The sequence below is a fragment of the Squalius cephalus genome (genome assembly GCF_949319135.1).
Source record: "Squalius cephalus genome assembly, chromosome: 1".
NCBI classification, from domain to species: domain Eukaryota; kingdom Metazoa; phylum Chordata; class Actinopteri; order Cypriniformes; family Leuciscidae; genus Squalius; species Squalius cephalus.
In genome coordinates this window covers 46,749,190-46,764,777 of record NC_137122.1, presented here as the reverse complement: position 1 = coordinate 46,764,777, position 15,588 = coordinate 46,749,190, and the positions used below count along the sequence as shown (strand labels likewise).

Below are 15,588 nucleotides of genomic sequence, written 5' to 3'. Positions count from 1 at the left end.
AAGTGAGGGCCTCTTATGCTAGACGACAACAATCCAAATGCAGAACTAGCCTACCGGTGATGTAATTCACAGGCCTTGTCTGATAAGCACATCCACAATATGGCTTCTTGCGTATTTACAATCAAGGGTCATTAATCTTAAAACTTTTGACAAGAGTAACAGACAAGAGATGTAGCTCTTGAAATATTTCTTTTATCAAACACATAAATACGGATGTACAGGAGTGATGTTGAGATTGTCTGGCACATTTACCGAATAGGAGATTCCCAACCATTGCCACACAAATAAATTATTTTGAGGTTTACCTTTATTTTTTTTATTATTATTTTATTTTTTAATGCAGAATCTGAAGAACTGCTGAAACCTGGGACCTTAAAGCGCGTAAGTTTGCACTAAATCCAGGTTAGAGAATTGTCAATTAATAATATATTTCTATTGGCTATTATTATTTTACTTTTTAATAAAAAAAATTAAAAAAGTGTAGAAGACATATAATACCGCACGAAAAGAGTTTTATATGATGTGTTTGTATATGTGAAACATTTGTTGATGTGACAACCAAAAGTTCATCATGAGGTCGCGTTTACAAATGGAAATTGCGTATTGACTTGAACGCATTAAACACGTTATATTGCAGATTGGACGAAGAAAGCAACAATATAATGTTACTTGATGAAAAACTAAGCAAAATTGGTTGCGTCAAAGTCTAAAACGAATGGGAAAAGGGGGTAGATATTTTTAGAGCAAGAGTAGAGAGGCTGCGAGGGTGATCAATCTTTTCGCCGGCAAAGCGCTTGACAGCAGCCACCCTCAAGAATTCGCCTTTTTCCTCCAAGATCACAACAAAGAAAACCCCCATTATACCCTCGTAGATTTGTGGATTTTTTTCCAGAATTATCTCTTTTTTTCTGCATTGGAAACATTCTATTGGCGCGTCGCATTGATAGGATTATTGAAACTAAATTGTGTTTCAGCTATAACTGTAATCTGAAATTGACTTCGCAATAGTTCGGATTTGCAACCCGGGCTTCTTTTCGTCGTTTTTCTCGTCTAAAAGAACAGTGGAAACAGATATAAACCTGTGTGGGTGTCTGGGAATTTTAAAGGAAATACAAAGCAAGCTGTAGGCCGTGGGCGCTTCGGAAAGGCTTCAGTCTGAAAGGCCCTCCTTCACTACAGAACGGAGCTGACTGCGATGGACTGGGACGCACTGATAATCTCTCTTTTTATTTGTCGTCTGTGTTTTATGTTCCTATTTCGGAGAATACTTACATAAACAATTATCAAGTTAATTTATTTTTCTTTTCTTTTTTCAACTGGATTTTTTTCCACTGCAAAATAATGATGTTCTGGGACGAATTCTACAACATTTTGCGTTAAAAGCTTAAAGGAATTTATATCATCCGAGGGACAGCGGTTTTTAATTCATTTCTTAAGATCTATCTGGGTTGCACAAATAATTTCAGTATTTTAATATTTGATGCCTTATGTTTGTACACTGTACCTCCAAATGTGACTATTTTCTGTGTAGTTAAAAATACAAGAAATTGCTTCTTGTGCACTTTTTTATTCTGATAAACGCGTTGATGTAATTTTATTAGATTTTTAGACACATTCATTGAGGCATATACATGTTTGTAACAGTATAAAAAGTGTAATCCATACAACAATCACATGCTAAATGTGTATTTGCGTTTTGCGCATGCCATGGAAATTGTTTAATGTTATTATCACTGTTATTCTAATATATTTATTTTGTATTCACACGGTTGCAAATTGTTGTGCTCTATTTTTTATACAATAAATTAATTCGTTTAGTTTTATCTAAAGCCTGGGTATGCTCAAATCAAATCTGTGTTAAATGAATGAGCTCATAAAGCAACGCAACCTACAATAATCGGTTGAGATCCAACAACCAGAAATACGTTTAGTCAGCATTTACCTGTATCTGTCTGCTTTAAACTTGGGATTATTTGTAATCATTTATTTTAATTCCATAACCAGTAAAACAAGGGTTCAGCGATTCCATTGGACCCCTTTCACGTGACCATTGCAGGCGCGGCCTCCAGGGCTCTTTCACAGGCCTCGAGGAACCCCCACCCCCACCCCTTTCTGCCTTTGCCTGTATCTGTTTGGTAAACTCATGAACTTATAGAGTGGAAATGAATAACATAACATTTTATTAAAGAATTGTTCAACAACCAACTCTTAACAAGGAAATAAAAGTAGTTACAAAGGACAAATGAAGTTCTCAAAATGTTTCGCTATATTTCGTCTAATTCTCGACTATGCGGGAACGGTTTGATTCCGTTCTTGCGCCCCCTGTACAAGTCAAGACATTATTTATACAAGGGTAACATAAAGCTACATATCTCTAAAATACAAGAACTAAAAATTAATTTCTTACAATGACAAGAACACAGCGTCTTTTTATAACAGGTAGATACTAAAAAAGTACATTTTATCGATATAAATACATGGGGATAAATAATACAAAAAAGAAAGTATTTAAACTGGCTATAACAAATAAATATATATTTATGAATGTTCACTTGAACACACTTAGCGAAAGACGCTGATTGAAGGTCTTCCGATTCAAAATAAGATTTACTTTTCTTCCTCACCCATTAAATGTAAACTCTAAGTGCAACAATGATGCCCAGACCAGAGCGCATTAGGCGTAAACAGAGACGTCTGCGCTGTAGCTTGGTTTCCCGGACATGCATTTTTGTTCAAATATACCCTGTTTCCACGTTAAGTCAAGATATGAGAAAATGTGGGCCTTTTATATTAGTTTGGACTAATGTAGGCGAACCCAAAGATTGGGAAAGATAGAGAACTGGGGAAGGGAGTATGAGGGAGAGGGGGAGAGGGAGAGGGAGAGGGAGAGGGAGGGGACAGCGAGTTGAGGGAATGAGTTTTAATTTACTAGTATTCTCAACTCTTCTTTTTTACCCTGTGTAAAAGCCATAACAAAATTATATTTACTTCTCATTAATAATGATAGGTAGCATAGTGTATAACGGACTTAAAAGAGATGAATATCTTTATCACCGTCTTGCTAAAGACAAGGTGCCACTCTGCTGCAGTTTTGGGAACAAGTTAATAAAAAATTGACATTTGTGTGACGTTTTAAAAAAAGAGGTATGTGAAATAAGGGTAGTGGACGAAAACAATCCAGTGGTTTTCTTGCACCAGTAAGTTTAAATGTAGGGTATACCGTACCACTCTCCAAAGTGTGAGGAATGCAGTGACAATGCTGAAGAAGTACACAAACATTTAAGATAATGTAATGAGGTCATACAGCTAGACAGTCTATTCCTTGGCATAAACTAGCCACTTTTCACTTTTACACTTTTCAGTGTATCATTTTAAAGGGGTATTTAGACCTATGGATACTAAATTCAGGTATGTTCACGTATGAATGGAAGGACAACATTGACATAAACCGGTGTTCTAGTCATGGCAAGAAACCACTGGATCATCTTTTTCAACCCCATTGCATCGCCCCATGGGTTAGTCTGTTTCGTTTTGTCTTCCTTTCATTTTTTTTTTATTATTATTTGTCCAAACCTGCTACAGATGAGTCAACTTGGGTGCTTCTTGGATTCTACCCTGAGAAGGATGGTGCGCAGACAGATCCGTGTATGTCGGATGTGGGTCACACGGTCCATGGTGCTGGTTCGCCGACATCTGTGTGGCACCGTTGTAGTCCATGCTTGCCGACTGGTGGTGTGGTAGGTGATTGAGGCCATACATAGAAGGCCCAGTGGCAGGCATGGCATCAACATAGCTACCTCCCACATACACGGGGCTACCCTGCATGTTTGGTGTCCCGTAGGTGCCACTGTTACCCTGTAGCCCGTGTGGGTCATAATCCGGTGCAGTGTTTCCATACTTCTGTTGGGGTGGGCAACCTTTCATTGGGTTCTGATAGGCTGTTGACATGGCATATGCATTTTGATGGGGCTTGTTAAAAGATGGTGGGGAGGGAGCGTCATAACTGCCCATTGAGTGCATAGAGTTCATGAAACCAGCCGAGGACTGCATTGGAAGAGGTGGGCTTCCTGTGGGGGATGGCCCCCCTGAGGACGAGCCGATGCCTTTCAACTTTTGATCTTTCTTGTACTTCATCCGCCTGTTCTGGAACCAAATCTTGATCTGCCGCTCGCTGAGGTTGAGCAGATTGGCCATCTCCACGCGCCTCGGCCGGCACAGGTATCGGTTGAAGTGAAACTCCTTCTCGAGCTCCACCAACTGAGCGCTGGTGTAAGCGGTGCGTGCTCTCTTGGAAGCTGCAGAACCCGGAGGGCTTTTCTCACCACCGCTGCTCTCCGCTGGGGTGAGAATGAAATAAAACATAATTACTCCACACGGAAATTGAATGCATCGTTCCCACTAATAAAGCCGGCCATGAAAAACTTATCCCCCTGATATTGGTTGTCAACACTTCATAACTTTGGCATTTATTAAGAGACGCATGCCCTTACATTGACCTTGTGTATGTAAATCACATTACAACTAAAGCCCAGGGCCAGAATCGTACGGTGCACTAGGCAACGGTGTGTTTGCTACATGGTTTGTCTTTTAAATGGTTTACAGGGAGGATTAGAAAGATAGAAACCTCTATGTACAAATTCAGAGGCTTGTGGGATAAATCTTCTGTTATCTGGACACAATAATTATGTATGACAAGTGATGTGGCATTACTGCAATCTAAAATCTAAACAATAATCTTTGCGTACTGCCGTTTCATCTTCTGCCGCTTTTATAGTCAAAGATATTCAGAGCATATAACCATATAATCATCACAATTCTTAGACTTTTTTTCAAAGCTATACTATAAACCTGGCTGGCCTGTCCCCTTGCTAAACATATTGAAAACTTTGAAACGAGCATGGTCTGATTTAGTCCCACCCCTATTGTATCCCCTTTCAAGCTAATAATGTTGGCCAACATCTGTCTCGGTCAAGAAGGGTGAGAAGAGGAGAGAATAGAACAGAACAGAAGAGAAGAGGGGGTTTGGCAAACACACCGTTAGCTGAGCTTGCACTAGGGGAGCTGTTTTTTTGCTTGGTGTTCTGACGTGACTCCTTCATCCAAGGAAATATTTGCTTCGTGAGAGTTGGGTTTGGGGCCAGAGAAGACGACTTGGATGACGATTTGGCTGTGCCCCCGCTGCCAGCCCCGCCACCACCGCTACCGCCTGGCTGCTGGGTGGCATTTGATGCAGCAACGTTTACAGCGTTCTGAGGAGGGGAAACCTGGGGGGGTGGGTGGTGTTCAGGTGGCAGACTGGGCCGCATGCAGCTGCCATTAAGCTCTTTCGTCTTGGCATGCTGAGGCTGTGGGGGTGCGCTGGTGCCGAGCGACTGTAGAGAGCATGCAGACCTTTGGTAGTCACCCTCAAGATGAGCTGAGTTCTGGAAGGCTGGTGCCGGGGCATCATAGCCAAAACCGTTTGCCCCCTGGTACGAGTATCCTCCGAAAAGTGTCGAGTTGTCGTAGTAGGTCGTTTTCTGCATTTCCAAAAATCGAGTTACCGGCTACCAGGGTCCTGACGACCTTCTGGAAGAACATTGGCACTAGATGTCACGTGACGGTCTCTTTCCAATGGCCTCTTGGAAGCTGACCTGAAAGGTTATAAGAGGCACATAATAAGAGGGGCGCGAGGTAAATCCATCTTACTGCACTGAAAGACGCCATGACATGAATAGCATGTTCCCACAACACAGCCTGCAGATGCTCTCTCTCTCTTTCTCTCTCTCTTCACTCCCTCTCAAACTACACATAAGGTTTTGAACTGGCATACTCCATTTTATAAAAATAAATTGTTTTTTTTGCATTGCATGTTATTTAAATTGTACTTTAAATTACAGATTTATCTTGCCTTTGTTCTCCAAATAAATAAATACAATGTTTTGTGCTGTGGTCATTGTTCCTACTGATATGCAAGTATTTAGGTAGGAAGGAAAATAAATAAATCAATAAATACATGCATACATACATACATACATAAATAATCTCTTGTCATAAAAATAAAGATGTTACAATTCACTTGCCAAGATGCATTTTTAGGTGGTAATTGTTGACACTGGGCTCCATTCTAAGATCTCTGATATTGTGTAAAAATATTTCATATTTATTTAATTTTTGCAGCTGAAACAGAACTTAAAACGCAATAAAACGCAAACGCAATAAAAGACAACAAAGCGTTAATCAAAAGATAAAATTAAACTTGGACAAAACAGACGATCTCTGCGGACATTTGAGAGAGCTCTTGTCTCAAACACAAAGGGAATCTTTGGAGGGCTTTCTCCAGTTACAAACAAACGTATTTGGGCAACATTAAAACCTGACAAACCGGCACTGTGTTTCTTTAACTTTGTTGCTGGCCTTTATGAACGCAGAGGGAAAGCTTCACCAGAAGGTGTTATTCATAATGGTCGCAGGGCCAAAAATAGACAAATCCAGCCCTTTAAAAAGCTCAAGACCTCGCAGCTTTGCTCTGGGGTTGCTGAGAGGACCGGGCGAAAAACGATCACTCAAACACTTACAGGCACCTGGCATTTATTCTCACTCACTCGCCTGGGTAGTAAATGTTATTAAAAAAGACGAAGGGAAGCCAATAAATCGCGTAGATGTTTTAAGAAAGGACTACTAAGGCTTTTGCTTTATCAGATACCTGCAAGTTCAATTCACAGTGGGCAAAACCATTTTAACTATTTCGAGTCCTTTATTCATAGATAAAATTACCTTGGTATTTTTCATTAATTATGTGTATATTTCTATAAATGACACACAAATGTATTTAGATGACTGGAAGACCACATTAGTATTTTAATGCTGTCCTATATTTCGTTTGCTACACATGGCAATTATAATGAAGGCCTGATTTACATAAACCCTGTTTTGCGTCCTGTGCTTTTTTTCCATCTTTGTGAAAATCAAATGAAAAAAAATATATATATATATATTAATTTGATCAAGTAAAAAATGTTTTGTTTTGTTTTTTGTTTTGTTTTTCTGGTTTATATAATTGTAAATGTATTTATCGTATAATAAAGTGTTCCAGAAAAAAAGCATATGTGGTCTAGCTAAATTAATCATCCTTATAATTTTCTAGAACCGTGTGTATGTACAGCCTATGTGTGTGTGTGTGTGTGTGTTATATAACAATATGTTGTTGTTGTTGTTTGTTTAAAAGAAAAAGAAAACTAGTTTAATATTTTGAACCAACATTATACGCTTTAGAGCTCACAAATACATTATTGCAGAAGCTAACTCAAAGAAAAAAAATCCTTTGTTAAAATTGACTGGAATAGACAGTGAATTTGTCTTTCTCTGACTGATAATGATTCTTACTGATTGTAAAATGTACTTTCCTGCAATAAATGGATATATCTAATTCTACGATTAATATTCTGTTATTTAGAAATAAATGTGTAAACATTGAGATGTTTGTGTTTCTGTTAAATAAAGCGTAAATGTGAGCTACAGCTTTTGGACATCAACTCAGTCTCAACACGTCACAAATGTCGGTCATTTATCTTCGAAGAGGACGGCCGGAATCCTAATCATTTACTCTAAGGAATTGTACAGGGGAGAGAAAGGGGAGAGGAAGAGGGGGATATAAAAACAGGCATAATAGATATGAAATCATATCGCTGTTCCATTTAATGGAACACGTAATGTCTTGGCCCTCTTGTTACGGTAACACAATAACCAACTTTTCTGTAGATCCAGCCCTAATACAATTACGGAGTCGAAAGCGGACGTAGTAGGAGCAGGACCAACCCAAACGTCAACAAAAACAACACTGCTTGGGCGCCTCTTTGCTATTCGAAAATAAGTTACCTGATATTTATGTAAATATTAAACGGATAGCTTACATATAACCCCCAAAAATATAGTAAATAGTATGTCGATTAGAGAGACCCACAGTCTTTGCATTCGGAAAGAACAGGCCTTAAACGTGCAAATTCAATATCAAATGAAAACAAACCTTGGTGCCAATCGAAGCATTTTCCGAAATCGTTAAAATCATTTGAATATTGCATGCTGACGTTTAACCACGGCGTTTTATTTGCTCGCGTAAAATCACCACCTTAGTCTTGAACATAAACTCACGCTTTCCTACCAAAGCATTTATGAAAACAAACATCCCCCCAAAATGATCTCCTTTGTTATGTAACAAAGCCAAAATTAGACTAGATAACACAATCTTGGGTGCATTTATTCAGAGGTAGCGAAAGAAAGCTCCAGCTTCAATGGAAGCTTAAAGCATTGTGAACTCTTCTTGAACCGCGTTTGGAGTCATACGGTCATAAATCACTAGGACACACATACCGCCATTCACAAACTGATAGCCTATTTCAGACCAGCTTACCTTAGCCTCTGACGAGAGACGCGCGGGCAGGCATCATATTTTCCACATTCGGCCACGCTGCAATCAATAAAGAAGCCCAAAGCTCATACCAGTTTCGATATTCCAGCCAGACAGCGCGCGTCAAACGCCGGGTATCTCGAGCACGGCTGCCCCGCGCCAGAGTGCGGGCGCTGCTGGACGATTCCCCTCGGCTCGCGAAAGGGGGAGACGGTCTAGCATTAAAGATCTGAGGTATGCGAGGGGGGCTGCAAATGGACAGGCAGCACTGCTCCTGGCCGCCCTGTCGACTGGTACGCCCTGCTCGCAGATAACAATGGCCTCAGATTTCGCCTTCAATCTCCCCTCGCCTTTTCCTCATGGCGCAAAATTGAACATCATAATCCGATGTGGGCTCCCGACTCGCCGAAACATCTCCCCGTCTCATGTCGGGGCCCGGGGTCTGCTGGTATTATTTGCTCGTTTTTGGTAGGTTATTGTATGTAGTCAACACCAGGCCTTTCCAGCTATTGGAAATAACGGAGCAGGCTGGATGTGAGAGGCTCAAGCGTTAATCCCCATCAAACAGCGTCACCAGTGAAAACTTATGCTAATTGCAGGCGCTCGGGACAAGATAAAGGTCTACAACGGAAGCTGAAGAGTTTTTTCTCGAGTCACTTTCACTTGTGTGGTTGAACTATTATCCTCTAGTAACATTGTTTAGCAGGCAACTATAGCAGAGAGGACCCATTTCTCGCTCCCTCTCTTACTCTACCGGTGTATATTAAATTACCAGGAAGTACGTTCTCAGCGCCGGCTTGCCTCTTGCTTGAGGCAGAAACAACATTCTATCTGTATTGTTAATATTTCATCACATCCCTGCCAACACACCCAACTATAATAACTTATGCGCAAAATATATATAGAAAAAACAATGAGGTGGGGGTGTAAGAACAAGAGAACAGACAACAGGCGGACTTGAAACCTGAGGGAGGGGTGTGAAAACAAATCACCAAAAAGAAAAAAAAAGAAAGATTTTTTTTAATATTAAGAAGCTCTGTCGAGTTCTGGTCACACAAGTCCTGCGAGTATCGTGGATGGCGCGTGCACGTTAAAATAGACGAGAGAGTGTCTTCTGTTTTTACTGTAGGCTATACATAAAGAGAAAAATATCAACATATCCTTTAAGGGTGGAGGACAGAAGGGGAAAATACGATACGAGAGAAACACGAAAAGGAAATAAGGACGAAAGCCGGCGCGAGACCAAGATGGAAAAAAAAGAAAAGAAAAAAACACACCAGGAAAGTGTTCAAGAGATATTGCTACTTCTCTCTCCTTAAGCCAAACACTACGTCTCCCTCTCTCTTACTCTCTCTCTCTCTCCCTCTCTCTCTCTCTCTCTCTCTCTCTCTATTTTTATTATTCAGGACACTACCCCCGTCGTTTATGGCTACGTAAGATTTATGACTTCCACCATACACAGGCAGCTGTAAACAGGCAACTTTAAAAAGATGCATTTCTTCTAGGTGCTTGAATAGAGAGCATCACCAACGGTGTGGGAGGAAGGCACAAGGCAAAAATGTAGGTGTCTGCAACTTTTTACTAAACGGCATTGTTCCTTATTTTGCAACCTTGCTAAAAGGATCCAATGGGGAGCCACTTAAAAGGGCACTAATTAACTAATACGTGGGCCGAGGCAACGAAATGCAGAAAACACAATTTCTACTCTTCCATTTTGCCATCTTTCAGCTATGATGTAAACATTAACAAACTGTTATTGTTCAGACAGTGGGTCAAATTTTACAGTTCGGAATATGACGTGCTGGTTTTCATGGACTGGGATTCATGTTGTTAATTTTCATAAAAAGGACAGCATATTGAGCAGCGCGGTGATGGATGTTACATTCCTCGTTCTTTTCCAATGGAATACAAAAAAAAATACAACCACAGCCTCGGTGCATTATTTCCATGGATGTACATCTCGAGAAACCAGGGGGGGGGGGGACTACACTTCCGGACATTCTATCCTACCTCACAAGGATCCCTGGATACTCGTTTTGAAATTAAAATCAATGAGTTCGTTTAAATAGATTTTAAATCTACTGTATGTTTGTGTTGGTATATTAAAGAAGTAATGAAATTGTTCAATTATACAAACAACATTTATATGCAGCTGTATTGAGCATTGTATGCTGTTATTTCTACAAAATTCCATTGTTTTTTTTAAGAGTAATAATGAAAAGTAAAAATTGTTGCAACCCGTTGCTATAAGCAGTTTCATTCAGTATTGTAGGAACAATTTAAAGAGAAAATTGTTTCGTTCATAGGACAGTGGTCTTTAAAAAATAATGGCATTAATGGAAAAAAATATTTTTTGTTTCAGAATGCTATGCCCCTGAAATTAATAAATGTCAAACAACAAGACAGCAAAACAGCTCTAGTAGCCTTTTGGCAAAACAATTAATGAGCTGCTGTTAATGTTGTTGTTTGTATGTTTATTTACATTGGAAAAAAAAAACATGTTGTGAGTGTTATTCTAGCGTGGGACTTACTGTGAGTTGCGAGTCTCCGTTTGCTAAGCAATTATTTAAGGCGTCAAACGATTTCTCAAAGACTCATGAGCAGCCTCAAAAATAAAACAGCACGTAATCACCATCCCAATCCCTATAGTACTATATCATTGTAAAAGAGATTTCTGTTTCAATCAGACATTAACTGTTTTTTTGTTTTGTTTTTTCCCCCAGTCGCAACATTCTATACATTTTAAAACAACCTAGATGCAACACACTCGAAATACGCATCGATCAATATAGCAAATAGCATAGGGGACTGCAAAAGTTCACGAGATTTGTTCCCCAGTATGCAACGGTATAATTGCCATCCAAATTGGGATCATTATATGCAATCAAACATGCATTTGTATGCTATTGCATTATATGCTATTTCAGCTAGAATCCTGATGTTACATTGTATGAAAAATGCTTTGAAATTAAAACATTTTAATAAAGCATGCGAATTTTCTGATTTGTTTTATTCTTTGAATCAGTAGAAATATAAATTCAGATTTCATAATAATGCCAACGTTTAAAACAATTGTTAAATGCAATGGGAAAAAATAGTCTCTTTCCCAAACACATAACCAGAGGGTATAAATCACTGTCAAACTTGAAAAAAGATTGAATCACTTACCGAGATATTGTCCTTTATCACTTCTAGATTTTATGCAAGGATACAACTTCTTGATAACGAGAAGGAACTGTAAGTAGAGGGACAGAAAAAAGAGAGATGCAATCAAAACGGGGTCGCCAAAAATCCAATAGAGAACACCAGACCTCATGTAGAGAAATTGACCTCGAAGACAATTTGATGGTTGGCCACTGTTGACCGACATGTTAACCTTAAATTATGTTCCGGAATACAGAGAGAAATTCGAGGCCAACGAAAATATTTACGCTGTATCCCAAAGTCCCTTACTTCTATTGATTTTCAACATGTATTGAATTAAGTATGATATTTCTAATCATTTAAAACAGAACCTTTGGCCCTCCTAACGGATTTACTGACAGCAGAAAATGGTATGTTGAAAATCAAAACGATTCATTCTCAAAACCATACATGCGCTTTTATTTAAACACTGAAAAAAACCCACAGATGAATAAAGGAATAAAAACGTAATAACAAGCATATAACAAGCTCTCCTGGCCTTGTTATAAAGAATGGTCTACTTTTCTGTTCTGCAATATTATGCAATTGTTATTTTATAGTTATATAACATCCCAAGACAATTGACAATACTAATAATGATAATAATAATAATATACTAATAACAATAATATATAGCATTAAAATGTTAAAATACAACCATCATACACAAATTACAAAAAAAGATTTACAATAATTAAATAGAACAAGCGACAACGTTCGGCAACCATTGAGAAAACCATGAAGCGCGAGCCCCACCATTCTGGTATAAAATCCACCCATAAACTTGATAAACACAGCCCTTAATCCAAACGGGTGCCCTGGAGGACCGAAAATGGATATATACAGTAGGCGATGGCCTGAACTGAAATGGAATGAAATGGCCTTGCTGGTCTGCATAGCAGCGCTTATTAAAAGTGGAATATAAACGTTGGACGGTTTCGTTCGCCGGCTCGTGACAGCTACCCCAAACACATAAATCAAAACGAGGATTCCCCCGACCTCCCCGACTCTGCGGCCTACAGCGCTATAAAGTTATTTATTGCATCCCCGCACTTACGCACGCCGTTGGCTCGATTCCATTCCCAGCACCCGGGCCCGTTTCTACCGCTGTCCGGGTATTTTTGGGTCGATTCGTCCCCGGTAACACGCCAGCGACCCGCAGCCTTGCTGGACTAACCTAAAGTTACCTATAAAGTGAAGGGTGCTCGTGCCCCAGCAAGCAGGAACGCTGCTGCTCTCAGAACAAAGGGAGGAGGCAGCTCCCAGCCAGAAGAGCTGATGAGCCAATTTTTAGTGAGGAAAATGGAAGAGAAAGCAACCAGAGAGCAACGGCTTAGCCGAACCAGAACCAGCTTCTCCTCTGCTGCACGGAAAGCTTTCCAATAGTGTATAATTATTGTCCAGGCTATCGAAGGCTCAGAAAGAAAACAACAGCCGGATTCACGTGCGCTCATTACTGCGGACTTTGCAACAAAGGGCTCCTGCATCATTTATATAAATGCATATTAAGTGGATACACGGGCAGTGGGAGACTGTGTTCGGTTTGTCAGACCGTTTAAATATAGTAGGAGCTACTCTCACACTCTGCATAGTTCACACTGTGAACTCGTTTGCACCCATGTTCGATCACTTCCAAAACAGTTGTGCTACATTTTTAAATGTATTATCCCTCTCACCCTGGGATATTGCATCATTTCTTTGTATGGCCGTAGCCATCTGTAATATAGTTCTTCGTTTCAAAAATATATGCAACACGTACGTACGAACGTGGGAGAGTAAAACTCGCGAAACTAAAAGAGGCGCGCGGCGTGGCTTTGACAGATTGGCACTGGGTTTGCAGCTTGACCTTTCCGTGGAGGTGCGATAACTCACCAGATTAATGATCAGTCAGAGGTACTTTGGAATCCCCTTGTAATGTCTTATATTTATGCATTAATCTCCCGTCCTGTACGTCCACAGGCTCTTGAGAAGCACGTATGGCACCTTCTGGAAGTCAGCGCAAATCCGACCTCATCCCATTTGTTGTGTAATTTACCAGGCGGTTTTGAACTGGCTATTTAGTAGTGACTGGGCGATACCATAAGGGCCCTCTCTCCAAAATCCAAAATAATGCCCTGAATCCTTCGCTCACGTGACACGCATGCGTCAGAATGTCTTTTTGAAGTATTTTCCTAGTCTTAATAAATCCCAAAATAGAAAATATGCATTTTCATTCATAATCCATTCAATCGCAATTAATTAACTTCTGCCCCGTTTTCTTGAGTGCCACCCAGCAAAAAAACACTGATATCACTCCCCCATCACAGAATGTTGAGCTTTCATCAAGTCCGTTTGTTGGAATCCAGTGCTTTGAAAAGTAATGAGCTCGAACGCTTAGCATACCCAAATGCCGAGAGAGGAGGCTGTTTTAAGCTGGGAGCGGCAAGATATGTCTTCTTTTCTCTTGCAGTCTGGCGGATGACATCCAACTTTCAACACCACAAACTTCAGTGTGAGGCCGCTGGATGCGTTAGGCCTTCTGTGGCCAATCTTTGGACGATTAAAGGCGTTTCTGCTCTCGCAGGCTGTGGGAATGGGCAGGGGGCTTGGTTTCTGACACCCACGCATGTAGCATCAACTAAAGATTTCTCGTTCGCCTTACTGACCTGTGCGCAATGCTCACAACAAAGACGCTCACCGGGAAGAACTTTTTCTCATATGCGAATTAATCATTATTTATTGCTCTGGACTGGGGTCAGGTGGTTTTCTTTGTGTACATTTTATGTTTGCGCTACTTTATCATATATTGTTTAATTGACTTGTCCTAAAGCTTAACCTTGATGAAAATATCGTCCAAGTGGACTTACTGGTAAGGCTAACTAAACGAAACTACAAACCTGAAGATTAGACATACCGCGCAACGCCCTGTAATCCTCCATGCTCTAAAAGCACTCATTCAGATGGTCTTATATAAAAGTCAAACTTTCAGCTATTCTACTACAAAGTTAATTTTTAAGGACCATCTGTGCATAGGGTGGATAATGTTTAACTTTTTTTGAATGAAGACACTGACTGAGGAAGAGACAGGGTCTTTGGGTCAACCAAGGCCCATGCCCCCAGGGTCCCCAAAACTGCCAACTTCACAAATCTGACAAATGAGCAGAGAAAATAAAAATGCACCCTGTTAGAAGTGAAACAGCAGTTGGATCTGATTTTAACTTTAAGAGTAAAAGATAAGTTAAATCAGTCATTGAATGATTTATTTTGTGGTCGCTGTTTAATAGGCACTTCAGTAAAGCTGCTTAACTCCACACACCACTGCAGCTATTGGTGCCCATGAAAATCACAGACTGTGATAATTATGACAGCAATAAACTATTCTGAGACTGGGGGAAATATATATATATATATATATATATATATATATATATACTGTATATAAAAAGCTTTATGACCTAGTTGACAGTCGCACTGTTCTTTAAATTGCTCTCTCTTACTGGTCCTCTCTCTTTACTGTCAGTGATTTATGATAAAATCAATTAAATTATATCCACTTAGAGTTTTGTGGTTTTATTCAGACCTGTACGCTAGTTCGCGGAAACCGCTGGTCACAATTTCTCTTTTGGGCTAACGACCATCAAGACAACAACAAAACCAAAAGTAGTACTTAGAGAAGAGATTTTTCAAAATGTGTCAGAACGCGCAGATTGACTCAGAGGGCTGATTCCTGAGCTTCTAAAAGCGTTTGATGCACATGTCTACAAGTGACAATGTAGTTTTAGCTTGTTTGATGTCAAACATTTGTGTCAGAACCTTTAAGTGATTTATAGTAAACTTTTGTTAGCATTCAATTACATTATGTCCTCATCCTATAGGTTATATAGCCTATAGCAAATGTCTCCTGTCTTAATTCAAACAAACCATATAATAGACAAGCGTGTTACGGTTTACGCAACAGATATTTTTGAAATTAACAATATTTTGTAGTCTCAATTTATATATATATATATATATATATATATATATATATATATATATAT

General features: G+C 39.7%; 1 protein-coding gene and 1 long non-coding RNA gene across 7 annotated transcripts in view; one reads left to right on the top strand and one right to left on the bottom strand.

The window, feature by feature from the left end:
* Positions 1–15,588, bottom strand: part of hoxb3a (homeobox B3a) — a 74,472-nt gene that overhangs the window by 20,957 nt on the left and 37,927 nt on the right. For 2 of the 6 annotated variants that reach the window (XM_079885476.1, XM_079885475.1), the window contains exons 3-5: positions 11,555–11,621; positions 5,036–5,633; positions 3,574–4,337 (exon numbers count right to left, since the gene is read on the bottom strand). In XM_079885476.1, coding sequence (XP_079741602.1) covers positions 3,577–4,337; positions 5,036–5,525 — 1,251 coding nt within the window. In that variant the 5' untranslated portion in view covers positions 5,526–5,633; positions 11,555–11,621 and the 3' untranslated portion in view covers positions 3,574–3,576. Of the gene's footprint in view, positions 1–542; positions 4,338–5,035; positions 5,634–8,389; positions 9,081–11,554; positions 11,622–13,441; positions 14,063–15,588 lie in introns of those variants that run through there. The other 4 variants (XM_079885471.1, XM_079885473.1, XM_079885472.1 and 1 more) reach the window with 3 other exon arrangements.
* Positions 1–15,588, top strand: part of LOC307166864 — a 259,475-nt gene that overhangs the window by 209,925 nt on the left and 33,962 nt on the right. The window lies entirely within an intron of this gene.